The 16,727-nt window shown below is 44.6% G+C and overlaps 3 protein-coding genes across 4 annotated transcripts in view; 1 reads left to right on the plus strand and 2 right to left on the minus strand.

Moving 5' to 3' along the window:
- Nucleotides 1-2,337: 2,337 nt before the first annotated feature.
- RAB13 (RAB13, member RAS oncogene family) lies at nt 2,338-6,640 on the minus strand. 2 transcript variants are annotated; one of them, XM_014864934.3, is made up of 8 exons: nt 6,231-6,513; nt 4,858-4,918; nt 3,931-3,991; nt 3,610-3,687; nt 3,410-3,499; nt 3,222-3,287; nt 3,066-3,119; nt 2,458-2,892 (listed from the first exon to the last, which is right to left on the minus strand). In XM_014864934.3, exons 1-8 carry the CDS (start codon nt 6,352-6,354, stop codon nt 2,815-2,817), a joined length of 612 nt encoding a protein of 203 aa, XP_014720420.2. In that variant the 5' UTR covers nt 6,355-6,513; the 3' UTR covers nt 2,458-2,814. The 2 variants fall into 2 exon arrangements, with proteins under 2 accessions (XP_044613783.1, XP_014720420.2); XM_044757848.1 differs by lacking the exon at nt 4,858-4,918 and having other exon boundaries at nt 2,338-2,892; nt 6,231-6,640.
- A 3,073-nt stretch (nt 6,641-9,713) lies between these two features.
- Nucleotides 9,714-11,555, plus strand: RPS27 (ribosomal protein S27). Its single transcript, XM_014864933.3, has 4 exons — nt 9,714-9,975; nt 10,289-10,397; nt 10,991-11,101; nt 11,470-11,555. The coding sequence occupies exons 1-4, from the start codon at nt 9,970-9,972 to the stop codon at nt 11,496-11,498; spliced, it is 255 nt and encodes an 84-aa protein (XP_014720419.1). The 5' UTR covers nt 9,714-9,969; the 3' UTR covers nt 11,499-11,555.
- Nucleotides 11,556-11,806: 251 nt separating this feature from the next.
- The window catches only part of NUP210L (nucleoporin 210 like), a 91,226-nt gene continuing 86,305 nt past the window's right edge, over nt 11,807-16,727 (minus strand). Inside the window, exons 36-40 of the mRNA XM_044757807.2 lie at nt 16,452-16,702; nt 15,779-15,983; nt 12,795-12,899; nt 12,175-12,249; nt 11,807-12,088 (exon numbers count right to left, since the gene is read on the minus strand). Of these exons, the coding sequence (XP_044613742.2) occupies nt 11,988-12,088; nt 12,175-12,249; nt 12,795-12,899; nt 15,779-15,983; nt 16,452-16,702 (737 nt within the window). The 3' untranslated portion in view covers nt 11,807-11,987. The remainder of the gene's footprint in view (nt 12,089-12,174; nt 12,250-12,794; nt 12,900-15,778; nt 15,984-16,451; nt 16,703-16,727) is intronic.

Here is a 16,727-nt window from a genome sequence, read left to right on the forward strand (position 1 = left end):
CATATATGTATGTCAGCAGCCTCCCAGACAACTGGATCATGTGAGTTTTGTTTTCTTAGATGCTCAGTAGATAGATAGGAGGTACTTAAACTTTATATAATAATAATCTGGACCCCACTTCTCCAGATCAAAGGGCTTATCCCCATACTTGTTTCTTGCTAACTCTGTTCCACATTCTCCTCCCCCATAAGTTTTTCTAGCCTAAAGACCACAGCTCCCTCCTCTCCCCAACAGCCCTAAGGACTAAAGCACTTTATTTTGGGATTAACAGCGTATCTGGCGCTATATCCCATAAATTCTGTCTTCCCCCTAAAACTTAAAGCTGGCTTCTCAAGAGCAGAAACTATCAGTCTGTGGAAAGATCATTGGGTGGGAGTTGGGAAAAAAAAAGCCTGGTGAGGGCTGAGCTTTAATTTTGCTTGAGACTATTTATGCATTCCTTTAAGTTAATTATCTGCCTGTTTGTGTCAATAGTGGTATGTTGGGGCCGGCCCGGTACTGCAGCAGTTAAGTGTGCAGGTTCCGCTTCGGCGGCCTGGGGTTCATTCGCTGGTTCGGATACCGGGTGCAGACATGGCACCGCTTGGCAAGCTATGCTGTGGAAGGCGTCCCACGTATAAAAAAGTAGAGGAAGATGGGCATGGATGTTAGCTCAGGGTCAGTCTTCCTCAGTGAAAAGAGGAGGATTGACAGCAGTTAGCTCAAGGCTAATCTTCCTCAAAAAAAAAAAAAAAATAGTCGTATGTTACAGAAAGTAGGGTGTGGGTTTTTGCCCAACAGTTTTTAGCTATAATATAAGTTTTGGCTGATATCTTCTAGTATTGTTACTTTTTACCCAGTCCTACCATGTCTCATGACAAGCTGTGAGATTTTATAAGATCTCACTTCCAATAGCTGTCCCAAGCAATTGAATAGGATCTCTACACTGAAACTGGATTTTAAAATACCTGCTCTGGGGTATGATGAAGATATCAGTCAGTTTTCTTCCTGGGATTCATAAAATGCAAGTCTTTCCTCATCTCGTGAGCAAATTAAACCAGCTGGGCAGTTGACTACAGAGCTCAAACATAAGCCACACATAAGGATCATTACCTCATTGAAGTTTGGATACTTAATACAGTTATCAAATCATTTCCCAGGTTCTTCTCCCATCACTGTCGTACTTTTTTTGAGTGTTGTCTTTTACCAACAAAACAATAGCACATGGGGCCAGCCCCGTGGCCTAGTGGTTAAGTTCTGCTTCGGCAGCCCAGGTTCAGTTCCCGGGCGCAGACCTACACCACTTGGTGGTGGCATGCCATGGTGGTGACCTACGTACAAGATAGAGGAAGGCTGGCACAGATGTTAGCTCAGGGAAAATCTTCCTCAAGCAAAAAGAGGAAGATTGGCAACAGATGTTAGCTCAGGGCCAATCTGCCTCAGCAAAAAAACCCTCAGCAGCACAAAAAACGCTTTTGCTGCTGACTCAAGGGTTGTGCCACAGATTTGCATACTGTAGGCTTGGGGATTTCTTAAATGCCTTGAACATAATATCTATGAATAAAATGAGAGGATTTTTCTAATAGTGTTTTGTCCAAACCAAACCTGACATTTTCATTGTCCTGTTAAAAGATCAAGTCTGTGAGATAATTTTGCTGTTTAATGTGAAAGGGTAAAGGGAACTATGCATACTTGAGGGCCCTGTATATCAAAGCCAAGCTTTCTGGTGGTGGTTCTTTTGCTTCCCAATAGTTTTCCCTCTTTGTTATGCAGTAGTTAGGAGCTGTGTTTGTTAAAATTTGCTTGTCCCTCTTCTGCTAAGTACCACCCAATGGTTATGTTTAACTTGACCATTGTGCTTGGTACATAGTAGATGCTCAATAAAGTATTTATTAGTAAATGAACCTCTTCTGTGTCTCATTTTCCTCATCTATAAAAGCAGATAATAATGCCTACCAGCTGCCTAACGGCATTCCTGGCAAACTCAAAGGTGCTTGCAGAAATCACTGGATACACAATCCCAGGTCCTGTTATTTCCCTGAGGCTTGGGCTGTCACTCCCCTGGGGAGGCCCAAGAAAGAGTCTTCCTCCTCTTTCGGAATCTCTTAGACAGGGCTCTGCCCACAAGGATCCTCTAAACCCCATCATGGAAAGAAGATGTCCAGACTGTCAGGGTCTCTGTTCCTTGCTGTTTTCCTCATCAAATAAACAGCTGGGGAAGGGAGAACTGCAGGACTAGTCCTGGCATCACAGGAACCCAGCCAGATTCAGGCAGACCAACCACCTTAGAGAGGGAGGATTAGGTTTATGAGTAGAGAGCAATTCCAACAATGATGGAAGTTACCCAAACCAGGGACATTTGTGCAAATGGCAGCCTTTAATACTGAGAAAGACCATGTAGAGTGACAAGACAGGACCAAACCTTCAGAGGGTGGCACTGAGCCAGCCTCTCACAGGACGCTAAAACCTGACCCAGTATGAGAATAAAGCAATCATTTATTTACATTTATGTTTGCCCTGGAAACAAAAGGAAGGTCTGAGGCCCAGGGCCATGTATCCCTCCTTTCCTCCTCCCTCTCTCCCTACCTCCTTCTCACCTTTTTTCACTTCCTCAATTCTTTCTCTTCACCTTGCCTATTCTGCCTCCTTTCCTTCTTTTCCTCTTTCCTTCCCTCTCCTTCCTTTTTTCTTCTCCATTTTCTCCTCATTCTTCCACCGTCTACCCATCTCTATCACTCCAAGCCCCACCTGCTATTTCTCCCCGGCCCAGCCGCTCAGCCCTGCCTCCCTCAGGTTCAGCCTCCAGGCTTAGGGTGGGAAGGCAAAAAGGGGTCCTCAGCCCAGGGAGCACTTGTTGGTGTTCTTCTTGTCACAAGTTTTCAGGTCAGTGCTGGGGGACTTGTTGCTGTTTCCCTAGATGGAGAAGGGCACAGGGTCAGGATGAGAATAGCTCGCTGGAGTCTGAGGCTATGAACTGTTTGAAGGGGACCCACCCTCATGCGAAGTCTTAGCACTGCTCCCCTCTTCAGTTTTTACTCCCAACATACAAATACATAGTGGGGCTTAGCCCAGCAGAACCAACTCACCGATCTCCGGCTTCCTGACTTGAGCAAGATGTCCCGGGCCAGGGAACTGAAAGCCTAATGGGGAAAGGAGAGATTGGTCAGAACAGATTGGAGGGGAAGAAAAATCTATCTTCCAATACGTCATCTCTTCAGGGGGTGGAGTGGGGTGTCTCTCACCTCATCCACATTCATACTGGATTTGGCACTTGTTTCGAAAAATCGGATTCCATGCTCCCGAGCCAACTGTAGGGAGTGAAATGGGAAGAAGAAAGTTGAAGAAAGGGCAGTAGCCAAGTCTTCTGCAATCTGACCTTATCTTGGCCCTCCCAGCCCTTTTCCAGAACATTGCCCAGCTTGGTCTTTACCTTATCGGCCTGCTCCTTCTGCACCTTCCTCTTGGCCTCCATATCACACTTGTTCCCCAGCAGGAGGCGCTCCACCCCAGCGGAGGCATTCTGGGAGCAAAAGGGTAAGATGAGTAAAAGTTGGGTCCTGCTCATCTTCACAGTCCTCTTCATCCTCCAGGTTCTACCCAATTCCCCCATCTCTCTGGGAGGGTCCTTACCTCTTTGATGCTCTTCATCCAGTTCTGAATATTCTCGAAGGATTTCTCATCTGTGATGTCGTATACTAGGATAATGCCCTGGGGGATGGCAGAGTTCACAATGGAGCCTTAGACCATATTCCCCTGTTTAGGCTTCCCACTGTCCTCTAAATGACCCTGCGAGTTCTATCCAGGAGTCTAATCACTAGGCCATGTGGGGTCCTCTGCAACCGACACTGTGCCCCCCATTTTTCCCTGCTCCAACCCCTGCCCCTCTGTACTCATAAACCTACATTCTACTGCCTCATGCCCTCATCCCTTGTCCAGACCCACACTTCGTACCATGGCTCCCCGGTAATAGGCAGTAGTTATCGTCTTGAATCGCTCTTGGCCAGCTGTGTCCCTGAAGAGGTGGAATATTTCATGCGGTGGGATAGAGGGAAGGGCTCTTCAAAGAGAGCATTCCCCTTGGCTAAGAATTTAGCTTTTTATAACAGTGTGGGGCTGACAGGAACAGAATCAGGAAACAGCAAAGGGGGAAAGGGATGAAAGACAGTTGGGCTAATACTGAGAGATGGTAGAGGCCTAAGAAACAAGATCTTTCTGGTTTATTCACTGGATGCTTACTCTGCCAAGCACCGCGTATGGATCATTTTATATGTATGTGCCATTTTATCTAATCTTCACTCTATCCCTGTGAGACATGTTTTATTATCCTTATTTTACAAATGAGGAAACAGATTTGGAGAGGCTAAATAACTGACGAGGGTCATTCTGTAACAGAGCCAGAATTTGAGCCACAGCCTACTCTTATCTATTTTGTCATAAATCCTCCATTAAGCCTCTACCACTTAAACACCTTCAGGGGCTCCAGCTTCCTTATGACAGTCAAGTCAAACCTCTGCACTTAGCTTTCCAGGCTCTCCATAATTTAAAGAGAGTACTAGACTTAGAGTCAAGTATAATTCTGCTATTTGCTATTTAACTGCTTAGAGCCTGTTTCCACATTATAGCTCAACAGCGATTTGTTGTCAAGTTCAGAAAATGCTCTGGAGCCAGGAGAGGCAAGAGAGTTAGAAAAAAGCTGAAAATAGTTAAGCGAGCAGGAAGAGAGATGGAAAGACATCTGAGTTAGGTGACAGAAATGGATTAGGAGAAGAACTGGAAGGAACAATGGGGAAAGGGAGAGAAATGAAGCAAAATGGAAGGAAAAAGTTTACAGGAAGTAAATGAGGAGGTCTGGTTAGGAGTCCTGGGGGATTCACTCACCAGACTTGCAGTTTGATCTTCTTCCCTTCTATATCCACAGTGCGGATCTTGAAATCAATTCCTAGGGTGGAGAGTGCACACATGTACGCGTGTGCATGTAAAAGTGTGTGGTAGGAAAGACTGGAATGGAGCAGCAGCAATGCCAGAAATTCTGAAGGGGAGGCACTTGAGAAGCAATCTTGTTGGAAGTGTAAAACTAGGAGAATTTTCTCAAAGCTGTATTTGTACAGCAAGCATAATTGTTTTTACTTAGAGTTTATGGACTTTGGGGGGAGAAGGTAATAAAAATTCTGCAGGGAGGCTTAGGGCCCTTAAGGGACCTTTTGAGTAGTCAGACATGCCAGCTGACAACTCTCTCAATTCAGTCTGTCTCCTCCAAAATATTACTTTCAGATTTCTGTTCCTTTCTGGTTTTTAGAACCCTCTACTCTCGGTACTCCACTTACTCTCCTGGCCCTATAGGGTAAAGAGTGAGGGAAAAGTAGCTGATGCCACTCTATGTGAATTAACTAGTAGGCCAGGCTTGGAACCAAGAAAGTCTGAGGCTGAACAAGATTCCTCCTGAGACTGAACTAGGAAAGAGGGGCATTTTTCCTTTCCCTTTCTAACCAGAATTGTCTAGAGACTCTCCTTGTCTTATTTCCCAGGCCAGAGGAGATTAAGAAAGATGGGAGAGGAGGAGGGGAGACAATGTTCTTGGTGGAAACTTGGGCACCTCCCCCAAGCCTGTTGGGAGCCCCAGGAAGGAGGCTGAGTCACCAGGCTGACTCAGAGACCCCAAAAGTCCCCTCTTTCCCACCTTCCTTACCAGGCTGACTGCATATTCATGATCACAGTCCTTGGGCCACCCTCCAGCACACTCGGCCACTCTGTTGCACCCTCCCTAACCCCCTATCAAGTTGAGGGACAAGGAGACTAAGAAATAGATGGTAAGGTGGGGGATACAATGGGAGAGTTTGAAACTCAGCGGGACAGAAAGAGGGTAGCAGAATTGTGAGAAAGATGTTCAGGGAGAGGGGATACAGGAAATATGGAGAGTAGATCAAGAGTTCTAGGTGAATGGGGGTGGGGGAAGCGGAGCTGAGAGAGAAATAGAGAAGGGTTCATGTGGATTTGAGGAGATGAAGGAGAAGGATGGTACCAAGAAAATGAGGGGCTGGCCAAACTGGAGTTACCAGGAGACCTCAGAGAAGTTAGAGGTTTGGGTACCATCCACAGACATGTATGGGGGATGGGTCTGAGACAGGGCTGAGGGACTGGAGTTTAGAAACCTCTTTCTCAGGGGACTGAAAAGAGGGGTCACCAGTAATTCAGGAGCTGGAGGATGAGGGCATAGGGGAGTCCGGGGTCTGGGATATGGCCAGTGGGCTCACCGATGGTGGAGATGTAAGTGTTGTTGAAGTTGTCCTCTGCAAAGCGAATGATCAGACAAGTCTTGCCCACCCCCGAGTCCCCGATCAGCAGCAACTTGAAGAGGTGGTCGTAGGCTTTGGCCATGGCGGACACTGGGGGAGCCGGGGGAGGGGTGGGGAAGCGCCGGGCACTGGTAGGCGGGATTGGAGGGTTGGCAGACAGAGCAGCCGGAGCCCAGGCCAGGAAGAAGTTTTCCTCCCTCTCCGCCCAGGCTCCGGGAAGGAGGAGAGGCGGCACTCCTCTGGGCCCCACCCCCTGCCCGCCCACCCCTTTCGCCCGGCCAGGGCAGCCAGCCCAGCCTCCTCTTCACTGGGCTTTCCCTTCCCAGCCTAGGCTGGCCTACCTCTCTCGCCATTTCCCACAAATTTTTGCTTACTATCGTCCAGCTCTTGTGACCTAACTTTTCCAGTCTGAGGCCAGAGAAGCTGGAGTGAAGGGAAGTAGAAGATTAACCAAGATGATCGGTGGAAGAGGAATTTTAGAGCAATTAGGGGAAGGGAAAAGTTTGGGAAAATAAGGGTGACGGAGGGGATGGCATTGGGACTTAACAAAAACTGAAGGCTGAGTTTTGGAAGGGCTATTCAAGGGAGATAGAAGCTTTCTGGGACAGTTCTAGAATTCTGATGTTAGTGTTCCAAGCCCTTAGTTCTAGAATCCCCACTCCTTTTGAAAAAAGCGGGATGCCTTGGAGTAGGTTAGTTGTTGTGTCCGTCTGCCCCCTGGTGGAACACAGTGAAAATTAAAATTAATTATACACTGAATCAGCCCCACCTTACCCCAATACCAACAGCCACCAACTCCCCCGTCCGCCCTCCGCGCCTCCCCGCCCTGCTCGCCTCCCCAGAGTTCACCTAGACACATTCTGGGGCTTCAGATGAAACAGACTTCCTTCTGGGACCTTATGTGTGATTTATCTGACAAGCAAGCCCAGGAAGACAAATTGGGACTACAAATGTCTGGTCTCATTTTTTTTGATGAATTGTGGATCTTTTAACACAGCCCTGACCAGTACTCCTGATACTCCACTGAACAAGCTGTGAATATGTAGCCTTGGCAACCAGGAAGCTGAAGTACGGAAAGCATGGCTATAAAGAATCAAGTTTATTTTCGCCTTTGGAAAAAATTACTCAAAATATCTGCTTTTCTAATAGTGGGTCAATAGAATCGTCTTTGTATAACAATAGTGTACTGGTTGTGAGAAGGCATCTTTTGTCACTTCACTTATCCTTGTCACCTTCTGTGCCCAAGTTTGTCCCTTCTAAAACACAACTATTCGATCCCCTTTTGTCCATTCTCTCACCTCCCATTATGTCTTCAAGCTGTGTCACAAACCTTGAGTCTTCTCTATTTCTCCTCACTTGCCAAACCACCTCTCATCAGCCCTTAACTCTTCAATTTTCATAGATTGTTCTGATAAAAATCCATCAGTTCTTTTTCTTTTCATCTTATTTTGCCTGGATCTGGACTTTTTCATCCACCGTATTATTCTTGCTCACCTGTCTAAACTGTATTTATGCTGGTGTATATCTTCTTTCACTGGAATCTCATCTTGGTAGTACTCTCCCCTTAGCTCTCAGAGCTTCGGCAACAATGCCTTTTCCTCCATTGCAGGCTCATTCTGGCCTTAGGTTTTGTATTCACAAGCTCTTCTCTCAGCCTAGAATGCTTTTTCCCCAGCATGTTGTATGACTGACTCCTTGTCTTTCAGATCTCAGCCTAAATGTCACTTCCTCATAGGTTTTTCCCACCCACCCAACAATAATGTGCTCTAACCAGTTCTGATTGGCTCATGAGGACAGATTGTGCATGTCTCTAACTCTGTGTTTATTTATTTATTTTTTTAAAGATTGGCACCTGCACTAGCACATGTTGCCAATCTTCCTCTTCTTTTTTCTTCTTCTCTCCAAAGCCCCCCAGTACATAGCTGTATATTCTAGTTGTAGGTCCTTCTGGTTGTGCTATATGGGATGCCGCCTCAACATGGCCTGATGAACGGTGCCATGTCCACGCCCAGGATACGAACTGGTGAAACCCTAGGCCGCCAAATTGGAGCGTGTGAACTTAACCACTGGGCCACAGGGCCAGCCCTTCTAACTCTGTGTTTAATGACGTCACACTGGGCATTTGAAATCAGCCATGGTGGGAGTATTTATACCACTGACATTAGCAAAGACAATAAATCAGAGCTTTCTTCCACAGAGCTGGTTGTTAAACTTTTACCAGCACATCTCTGATTGGAACTCACATGCTTTGCCCTATTCCTTTTCTCTGGAATTAACCAGGTCCCCAAATGCCATTTGGGTCATCTCATTCCTCCGTTATGACAAATGAACATTCTAAACCTTTGGTCATTATTATAGAAGATGATGCTTTGGTCTTCTTTTTCCTTTCTTCTCATTCCTTGTCAAAGGTGTAAATCCTGCCAAAATTATAAATCTTGGAAGGGCAGTGCTGGTGAAAATGGGAGAAAAGGATGCGGGAATGTAAACTGGCACAAACTTTTTGGAAGGCAGTTTAGTAGTACTTTGGACAACTTATTTAACTTCTCTAGGCATGACTTTCCTAAGCTGTAAAATGTGCATGATAATAGCATCAACTCAATAGAGTTGTGAAGATTAATTAACATATGTAAAGCAGTCAGAAGTATGCACATAGTAATCACTATATAAGTGTTTGATGTAATTATTGTTAGAGGGAAAGGAGTGGAAGGAGACAATTAAAAAAAAATTTTTTTTTTAAGCTTGGCACCTGGGCTAACAACTGTTGCCAATCTTTTTTTTTTTTTTTTCTGCTTTATTTCCCCCAACCCCCCGCGGACACAGTTGTATATCTTAGCTGCAGGTCCTTCGGGTTGTGGGATATGGGACATGGGACGCCGCCTCAACGTGGCCTGATGAGCGGTGCCATGTCCCCGCCCAGGATCCGAACCCTGGGCCGCCGCAGCGGAGCCGCGAACTTAACCACTCAGCCACGGAGCCGGCCCCCCAAAATTTTCTTTTAAAGATTGCCACCTGAGCTAACATGTGTTGCCAATCTTTTTTTCTTCTTCTTCTCCCCAAAGCCTCCCAGTGCATAGTTGAATATTCTGGTTGTAGGTCCTTCTGGTTGTGCTCTGTGGGACTGCGCCTTAGCACAGCCTGGTGAGCAGTGCCACGTCCGCACCAGGGATCTGAACCAGAGCACACAACTTTACCGCTCGGCCACAGGACTGGCCCAGGTTAAAATTTAACACTGCTTAACCCTGAGTAGGATGGGGGTGGCGGAAACATGAGGAGGACTTTCTTTTCTAATATTTACATTTCTGAATTGTTAAAAATGGGCAGACTAAACCAATTGAAAAATAGTAAAGAAATTTAAGAAGTCCCCACATGGCTCGGTCTCGCTGTTTTCAACTGTTAAAGTGTAGCAGGAAACTTAAAAAGTGTCTATTTATCCCCTGACAGAGATCAAACGCTGACGTTCTTAAGACAGCAAGCTCCCTCTCTCAACATGGCGACACACTGTGTCATGACTATCATTTAGAGACCTTCCGAAAATGGCAGCCTCCTCTCACCCCCACCACAGACAAACCCTGAAGAGAGGGACCTTCCCAAGATGGCGGCTGAAGGCCCGGGCGTCACTTCCTGCATGATGACGGATATAAGGAGCAGGATTTCCGCTTTCGCTCCTTTCCGGCGGTGACGACCTCTCCACGAGAACATGCCTGTGAGTTCCTTGGTCCAGGTTTCGGCGGAGATCTTGCTCTTCTGTCCGCAGGCTCCCCGCACGCTGATTTCGGATCGTAGAGGGCCTTCGTTTGCCCTCCGCACTTCCTAGGACATTAACCACAGGGACCGCAGAGGCCCGCGGGGCCCCCTGCATAGACAGGAGCAGAGAGCAGATAAGATGGCGGCCCAGCTGCGCAGACACCAGGGGCGGCGAGGGGCGAGCTCTCCCCGGTGTGTGGCAGTGGGAGCTGTTTTCGATCATCCCATTTTCGCCGTTGGTTTCTAAATCTCTGCCTTTCTGCCTCTCCTAGCTCGCAAAGGATCTCCTGCATCCCTCTCCAGAAGAGGAGAAGAGGAAACACAAGAAGAAGCGCCTGGTGCAGAGCCCCAATTCCTACTTCATGGATGTGAAATGCCCGGGTGAGGAGATAGCTTGCAGTATGGGGACAGCCCTGGACCCCAAGAACTGGAAAAAGGTGTAGTGTGAGCTGTGCCGTATCCTTAAAGCAGCCCTGGTTTCTTAAAATTCGAATGTGTGAGATGGGTACAGTTCTGCATTTTAGTGTCCAGAGTGATCTGCCATCAAAACTCCATATACAAACCCTGACATTTCTTTGTGTTCGGAAACAGTGGGATGATGGGCTTCTGCTTTGGTCGTTTTATGTACTTGTACCTGAAGGCAAGGGAGTGGATACATTGACCCCTTACTGACCGTCCCTCCCTGCCAAGTGGAGCATCCTCTTGACCCTTGAATAATTGTTGATTCCACTCCTTCCCCTTTCAGGCTCTGGGATGGTGGTTACTCGTTGACAAAAAAAATCATAGGTAGTCCACATTGCTTCTGAGTTGGCTACATTAATACATACTTGGAGCCAGATAATCAAGTTTAAAATAGGATAGTAATTTCAAGAGTTTACATAACATGAATGTCTTAGCAGTTAATACATGATAGCATACATGTAAGTGAAGAAGGGCATGGAAAAAATATAACTCCTTCCTGATGTTTTTTCTAGGATGCTATAAGATCACCACCGTTTTTAGCCATGCACAAACAGTAGTTTTGTGTGTTGGCTGCTCCACTGTTCTCTGCCAGCCTACAGGTGGAAAAGCAAGGCTTACAGAAGGTAAATGGTTTAATGAATGTTGTGATTTTGGACTTTGAATCTTCTAGTGAGAGGGATCCTGTATAATATGTTATCAGACTGTCTTGTAAAGAGAGTTGGATTCCATAGTCTTTTCCCCAGAAGTATTACCAGAAACCATGTATTTCTTAATCTCAAATGATTACTGTCTAAAGCTGAGATGGATGGGTGATAAAAGGAGCTTCTTATGAGCCAAAGCTGATAATGAGGTCCTTAAGTGACTAGTAGCTAAAGGAGTTGAGAAAAATAGAGAGCTTTCCTGTGGGTAGATCATCAGGCATCATTTTGTTTTGTGGGAGTGGGCAGGGTAAGTAGGCTGCTGTCAGTTAACCTCTGAAACTTTCTTCCAGGATGTTCCTTCAGACGGAAGCAGCACTAAAAGCACCCTGAGTCAAGATGAGTGGGAAACCATCCCAATAAACACATTTTGGATACATCCTGTTTATTGTCTTGTTTTACTGCTAGGAAGTTCCTACCTCAAATATTCAGGGGCAACCAGAAGAGTGGACTGCTAGAGTCATTTGGGGCAAGTAAGTGGCCACGTACTTAAAAAGTACATTTGGGATATTTCTGTCCATGTAGGCTCATGGAGTAAATCTTTGGAGTTTGACTAAAAATCTGAGATAATATATAAATGGGATATTTACTTTCAGTTTTATGTTTTCTTAGAATTAAGAACTGACAGTTGATCTTCAAAACACAATCTAACACACCACTTTAATACAAAACGGCTTAGAATTCTTTATGAACAGTTCTCTGAAGCTTTCTTTGGAGGCTTGAGATGAGTCTAGGGGTTGCTGCTAGGCTCCGGGTCTAGGGCTAGAAATCTCCACTCCCCTACAGTTGAGGGGACTCGTCCAAGCAGAGGTTAGTGCCTTATACTCCATAGCCAATGTTGTAGCCGACTTTGGGCTGGTGGGGGTTGTGGACTCACGAAGGGAGGAGGAGAACGTGTGGAGGTATAAGAACCTAGAAGTAAAGGAGGAAGGGAGGGAGATGACGGGTGAATAAAACATGGATATCTGAAGTTTTCAAAGATAAGGATGATTCTTTACCTGTCGGTGATGTGCCTAGAGTTGGTACATAGACAACTGGAACTGTCTGTATCTTGTTTAGGAAGGCATTGTATGCTGGAAAAAGAACAAGGGAGATGTCACCAAAGAGGCAGATCTGTTTTCACTGGAGGAAACCCTTAGGGGCAAAGTCAACTCTAACATTTAGAGATTTAAGTATTGCTATAAAAAAGTAGTAATGCTTCAAATTAAATAACTTCATAGTAATATACTTACAGGGAGTTTTTATTCCATGAGTTTTTAGAGGTATTTTCTTTCAATTTAGGGCTAAAAGATAGGGGAAAATGCAGGTGTAGATGAGTTGCTTGAATTATCTCTAGCTATGAATTTGAACAAAACTAGCGATTATATCAAGATTTAGCAGTGGTTTCTACTTCTGAGTAGTGTGTGTTTGCCACGTCCAGTTTATTTCTGCTTGGTAGTAGTAAGTTGAGTAGGACCTTTAATCCACTAGATGGGTAGGGAGTCTAAATCAGTTTCAACTGCTTGTCCCAAATTAGATGTGATAAACAGCTAATTTTCATCCTCATTTAGTTTGTGAAATAAAATGAAGGCAGTTTCCAAGTCAAAAGTCCACGGTGCTGAATGTAAGGACTCCTTACCTAGAAAGATGAAAGCTGTTGATGCCACCACCGCAAAGAGGGTAAAGAGGAGGACCTGGTAAGAACCCATAAACTTCTGGATGACACCTGACTCTTCACATGGAGCTATGCATTGGCCAGAACAAAACAAGATAATAGTTATACATCCAGGGCAGATGCTGCATTTAAAAACTTGGGGGTGGTCGTAAGTATCTTAGCAGCACTCAAAACCCAGCCCTCTAGGAAATTGTTTTGCATTTTGCTAGAGTAAAAGTTGAACTGTATTTGGCTCCTCCACCTCTCTCTTGTTTTTTCTTATCTCCAAAATAAACTCCTTCAATTCTTGAACGTTTTATTTCTTTGTCCTAGCTTACAAAAGGGTATTTAAATCCTCTGCCACTTTAAAATGCCTATTAACCTTTCCTGTGTACTTTGACATGCTTCCCTTCACCAAATTTGTGACAGTCTATGGTGATTGAACTTTTAATTCTAACACCTCTAACCTGAAATATTTCTTTGGATTACCAATGACTTAAATCCAGGCACCTCTTGTCCTTTTTTACTCAGGATGTCATTTCTTGGGAGCATTCTGATTTGTATATAACTTTGTCCTCAATAAAACTTTAGACTTGTGTCTTTGAAGCATATTTGGCATCTGCCTTTGGTTATTTCAAATTCTTCAATGCTTAAAAAATGAACTCTCCCTGCCCTGCCAAACTGCCTGAACTTCCAGGCCTTCTCCTATAAATTGTCACCAGGCCCTCCTAACTAGTTCCTATTCTGCATCCCTAGTATAGGCTCTATACCTCTGGACTCCTAACTGGTCTTACCTCTTCACTGTGCTCTTTCACAACTTCACACTGTTTACAGACTGCTTCACTGAAGAATAAGGTTGCTTGAGGTGCATACACTAAAAAGATTAATACTAATCCCTCTTCGAGTCCCACTGTTGAAAGTCCAAATAAACTTAGGAGGCACATTACCCACTTTTCTAGCACCCCTTTGTTCTGGCTACCTTGAATTAATTCCTTTCTCTCCACTTGGGCCCTGTCTTTAATCTGATTTCTGCGGTAGGTACCATGCCTGGCATAAACCAGTAGGTGCACTTCTGCCTAGGTCAATGAGCTGAAGGTTGGGTTGGGTATTTGTATCTAACCACTCCCACCCACTGTGGTAGTACTGTTCCCACTGGTCCCTCTTATCTCCAAGAAGTTGCAGGGGTTCTAACCATTTTTTTTGCTGTGGGCAACTTGGGCAGTCTGGTGAAGTCTATGGCTCCCATCTCAGAATGTCATTAAATGCAAAAAATAAAATATGTAGGAATAAAGGAAACCAATTATATCAAAATAGAGAAAACCTAATTTGTGATATAGTTATACAGTTAGCAAAATGTTAAAAGGCCTAGTTTTGATACAGTAGTATGTGTGCTTTAGTGACAGAAAAGTATATAGCTTTAGGGCTGACAACTACTGTAATTTTGAAGTGAAATGTTTTGAGATGTGACAACTGGAATATGAAAACACTTGGATTCCATTGGTGACAAAGTCACACATACTGCTGATACTACTATAGTTTGTTGCCTATATTCATAATCAAATGCTAACCTTCAGTTAGAGGTTAATTGAAAATAAGATTCAATTTTTTTTACCAGTCAAGGTCATAGACACCTTGAATTCAATCCATGGACCCTTGTGGAGATCCATGACCCTAGATTTAAAAACTGCTCTAGGGACTGGCCCTGTGGCCGAGTGGTTAAGTTCGCACGTTCCGCTGCAGGCAGCCCAGTGTTTCGTTAATTCGAATCCTGGGCGTGGTCATGGCATTGCTCATCAAACCACGCTGAGGCAGCGTCCCACATGCCACAACTAGAAGGACCCACAACGAAGAATATACAACTATGTACTGGGGGGCTTTGGGGAGAAAAAGGAAAAAAATAAAATCTTAAAAAAAAAAAACAACTGCTCTAGTAGGAAGAGTACAGATGGGAGTTGCACACTTTCTAGTGATGGAACCTTGAACATCTCAATTTCCTCAACTCTTTAAAAGGGAAAAACCTCTACCTCCTTAGAGTTATGAGAATTAAAATAAAATGCATATAAATGTGTTTAAGATATTTATTGACCAGTACATATCAATTGCACATAAAAATAAAAACCTTTTTCCCATTAGGACATGTACTAGGGTTCAGTCTAATTCCTAATAATTAAGATAAAGACTGTCTCCACTGAGGGATGAGCAAATGTAAGTGACAAATATAAGCGGGATGGTTCTCTGGCTTTCCTAGCACCTGTTTCCATAACTTTGTTCCCATCCAACCCGAACCTGGCATCATTTCTAAACTGAGTAATGGCTGGAATCAGGGTTTTGGAAAGCTAAGTCTTGATTCTAGGGTTATCACCATTTGCCCATTGCCTGATGCAAAAAGACATGCTAAATACTTTAGAAGAAAATGAAACACTTATCAAGAGGTTTAAAATAGGATAAGTAGTACACTTATGAAGCTGACAAACTTATGTTAAACTGACATTATTTAAAAAAATTTTTTCTTTTGAGGAAGATTAGCCCTTAGCTAACATCTGCCACCAATCCTCCTCTCCTCGCTGAGGAAGACTGGCCCTGAGCCAACATTCATGCCCATCTTCCTCTACTTTATATGTGGGATGGCTACCACAGCATGGCTTGCCAAGCGGTGTCATGTCCGCACCCAGCATCCGGGCCGGCGAACCCTGGGCTGCCAAAGCGGAATGTGCGCACTTAACTGCTGTACCACCGGGCCAGCCCCAAAACTGACATATTCTTAAATATGTAAGTTAAGTGTAGCATCCATCTAATGATAAAAAAGCTACCAGAAGGTTCTATTTTGATTAGGCTTGGAATATAAAGATCCATGCCAGTTTGAGTAATCTTGGTCAAGTGGCTGAATGTTTCCCATTAACTAAATTGTGGGTGATACATTCTGTCTTCTTTCCTCCTCTAGATTAAAAATAGGAGCCTCCCATGCTCACCTGCACCAGACTTATCCTTCACAGCTCTCACTAGCACAGCCTCACTTTGACTGGTGAGCACACAGGAAATATTGATGAAAACAGGTGATGCCATCTGCTGGAGGGAAGTGAAGTTGACTACTCTTACAGGGTAGATGGCCAGGCCAGGCATGAGGGAAGAGTGCCTATGGCCAGAGACCACTAGAACTGGAGAGCTGGGGAAGACCTTGGAGAAAAGATAAAATGGCACTTGTTTGAAAGACAAAAAATCAGTTTTGTATCAATACATTCCAATTTTAAACATATACAGCAAGACACGTGGATTTCTAGTTCTAGCTAGCTGTCTGACAATGTCATTTACTTTTTCATACTTAGGTGTTTTGAAGGATAAGGGAAGCAAATGATCTGTGAGAATAAAATAGGCTTCAAAAAAGCTTTAAACTAGAATTCTGAAGATTGTTTTAAGATAGCACTGGTGTTATCTTCCAGATTGACAAGCTCCTGACCTAGATTTTGGACTCTGGGAGCCCCCCGGCGTTGTAAAGGGGACAGATTTTCTTCATTCTGTTTAAGAATTTCCTATGGTGAATTTTATTGAGGCATTCAGTAACTTTCCTTTACTCTTGGACTGGGAATGAAAAATCTCTCTTTCGAAACCCTGATTTGTTCTGTTTTGGTTCAGTCCTTAACATACCTCTAGCTTCTCAAGAACTGTATCCACTGCCAGTACTCTTATCTCCACGATGTCTTGTTTGTGTCTAAAAACCAATTCTGACTGGTTGATGTAAAAGGCTGGGATGAAAGGAATGAGGATTCTTTGCATTCCATTCTTGCTGCGTTCACTGACTAGTGTGGCCCACCCATAGACTGAGGTGTCAGCCATGCTGAGGGCCTGGAGCAGCTCCTCTGACTGGGGTCGAACCTTGATTAGGCAGACATAAAGCCCTGAAAAAAAGAGAAAAAACCAACC

This window comes from Equus asinus, chromosome 25 (assembly GCF_041296235.1).
Source record: "Equus asinus isolate D_3611 breed Donkey chromosome 25, EquAss-T2T_v2, whole genome shotgun sequence".
NCBI classification, from domain to species: Eukaryota; Metazoa; Chordata; class Mammalia; order Perissodactyla; family Equidae; genus Equus; species Equus asinus.

Excerpts from the sequence above, each read along its gene's own strand:
- RAB13 (XM_044757848.1), bottom strand. The coding sequence starts at position 6,625 with ATGGCGAGAGAGGTAGGCCAGCCTAGGCTGGGAAGGGAAAGCCCAGTG. Across the intron at positions 3,992-6,230 it reads CACTTACATCTCCACCATCG|GGACACAGCTGGCCAAGAGC; the intron begins GTGAGCCCACTG and ends CCACCTCTTCAG. Across the intron at positions 3,288-3,409 it reads AGAAGGAGCAGGCCGATAAG|TTGGCTCGGGAGCATGGAAT; the intron begins GTAAAGACCAAG and ends CACTCCCTACAG.
- RPS27 (XM_014864933.3), top strand. Across the intron at positions 10,398-10,990 it reads CATGGATGTGAAATGCCCGG|GATGCTATAAGATCACCACC; the intron begins GTGAGGAGATAG and ends TGTTTTTTCTAG. Across the intron at positions 11,102-11,469 it reads AAAAGCAAGGCTTACAGAAG|GATGTTCCTTCAGACGGAAG; the intron begins GTAAATGGTTTA and ends ACTTTCTTCCAG.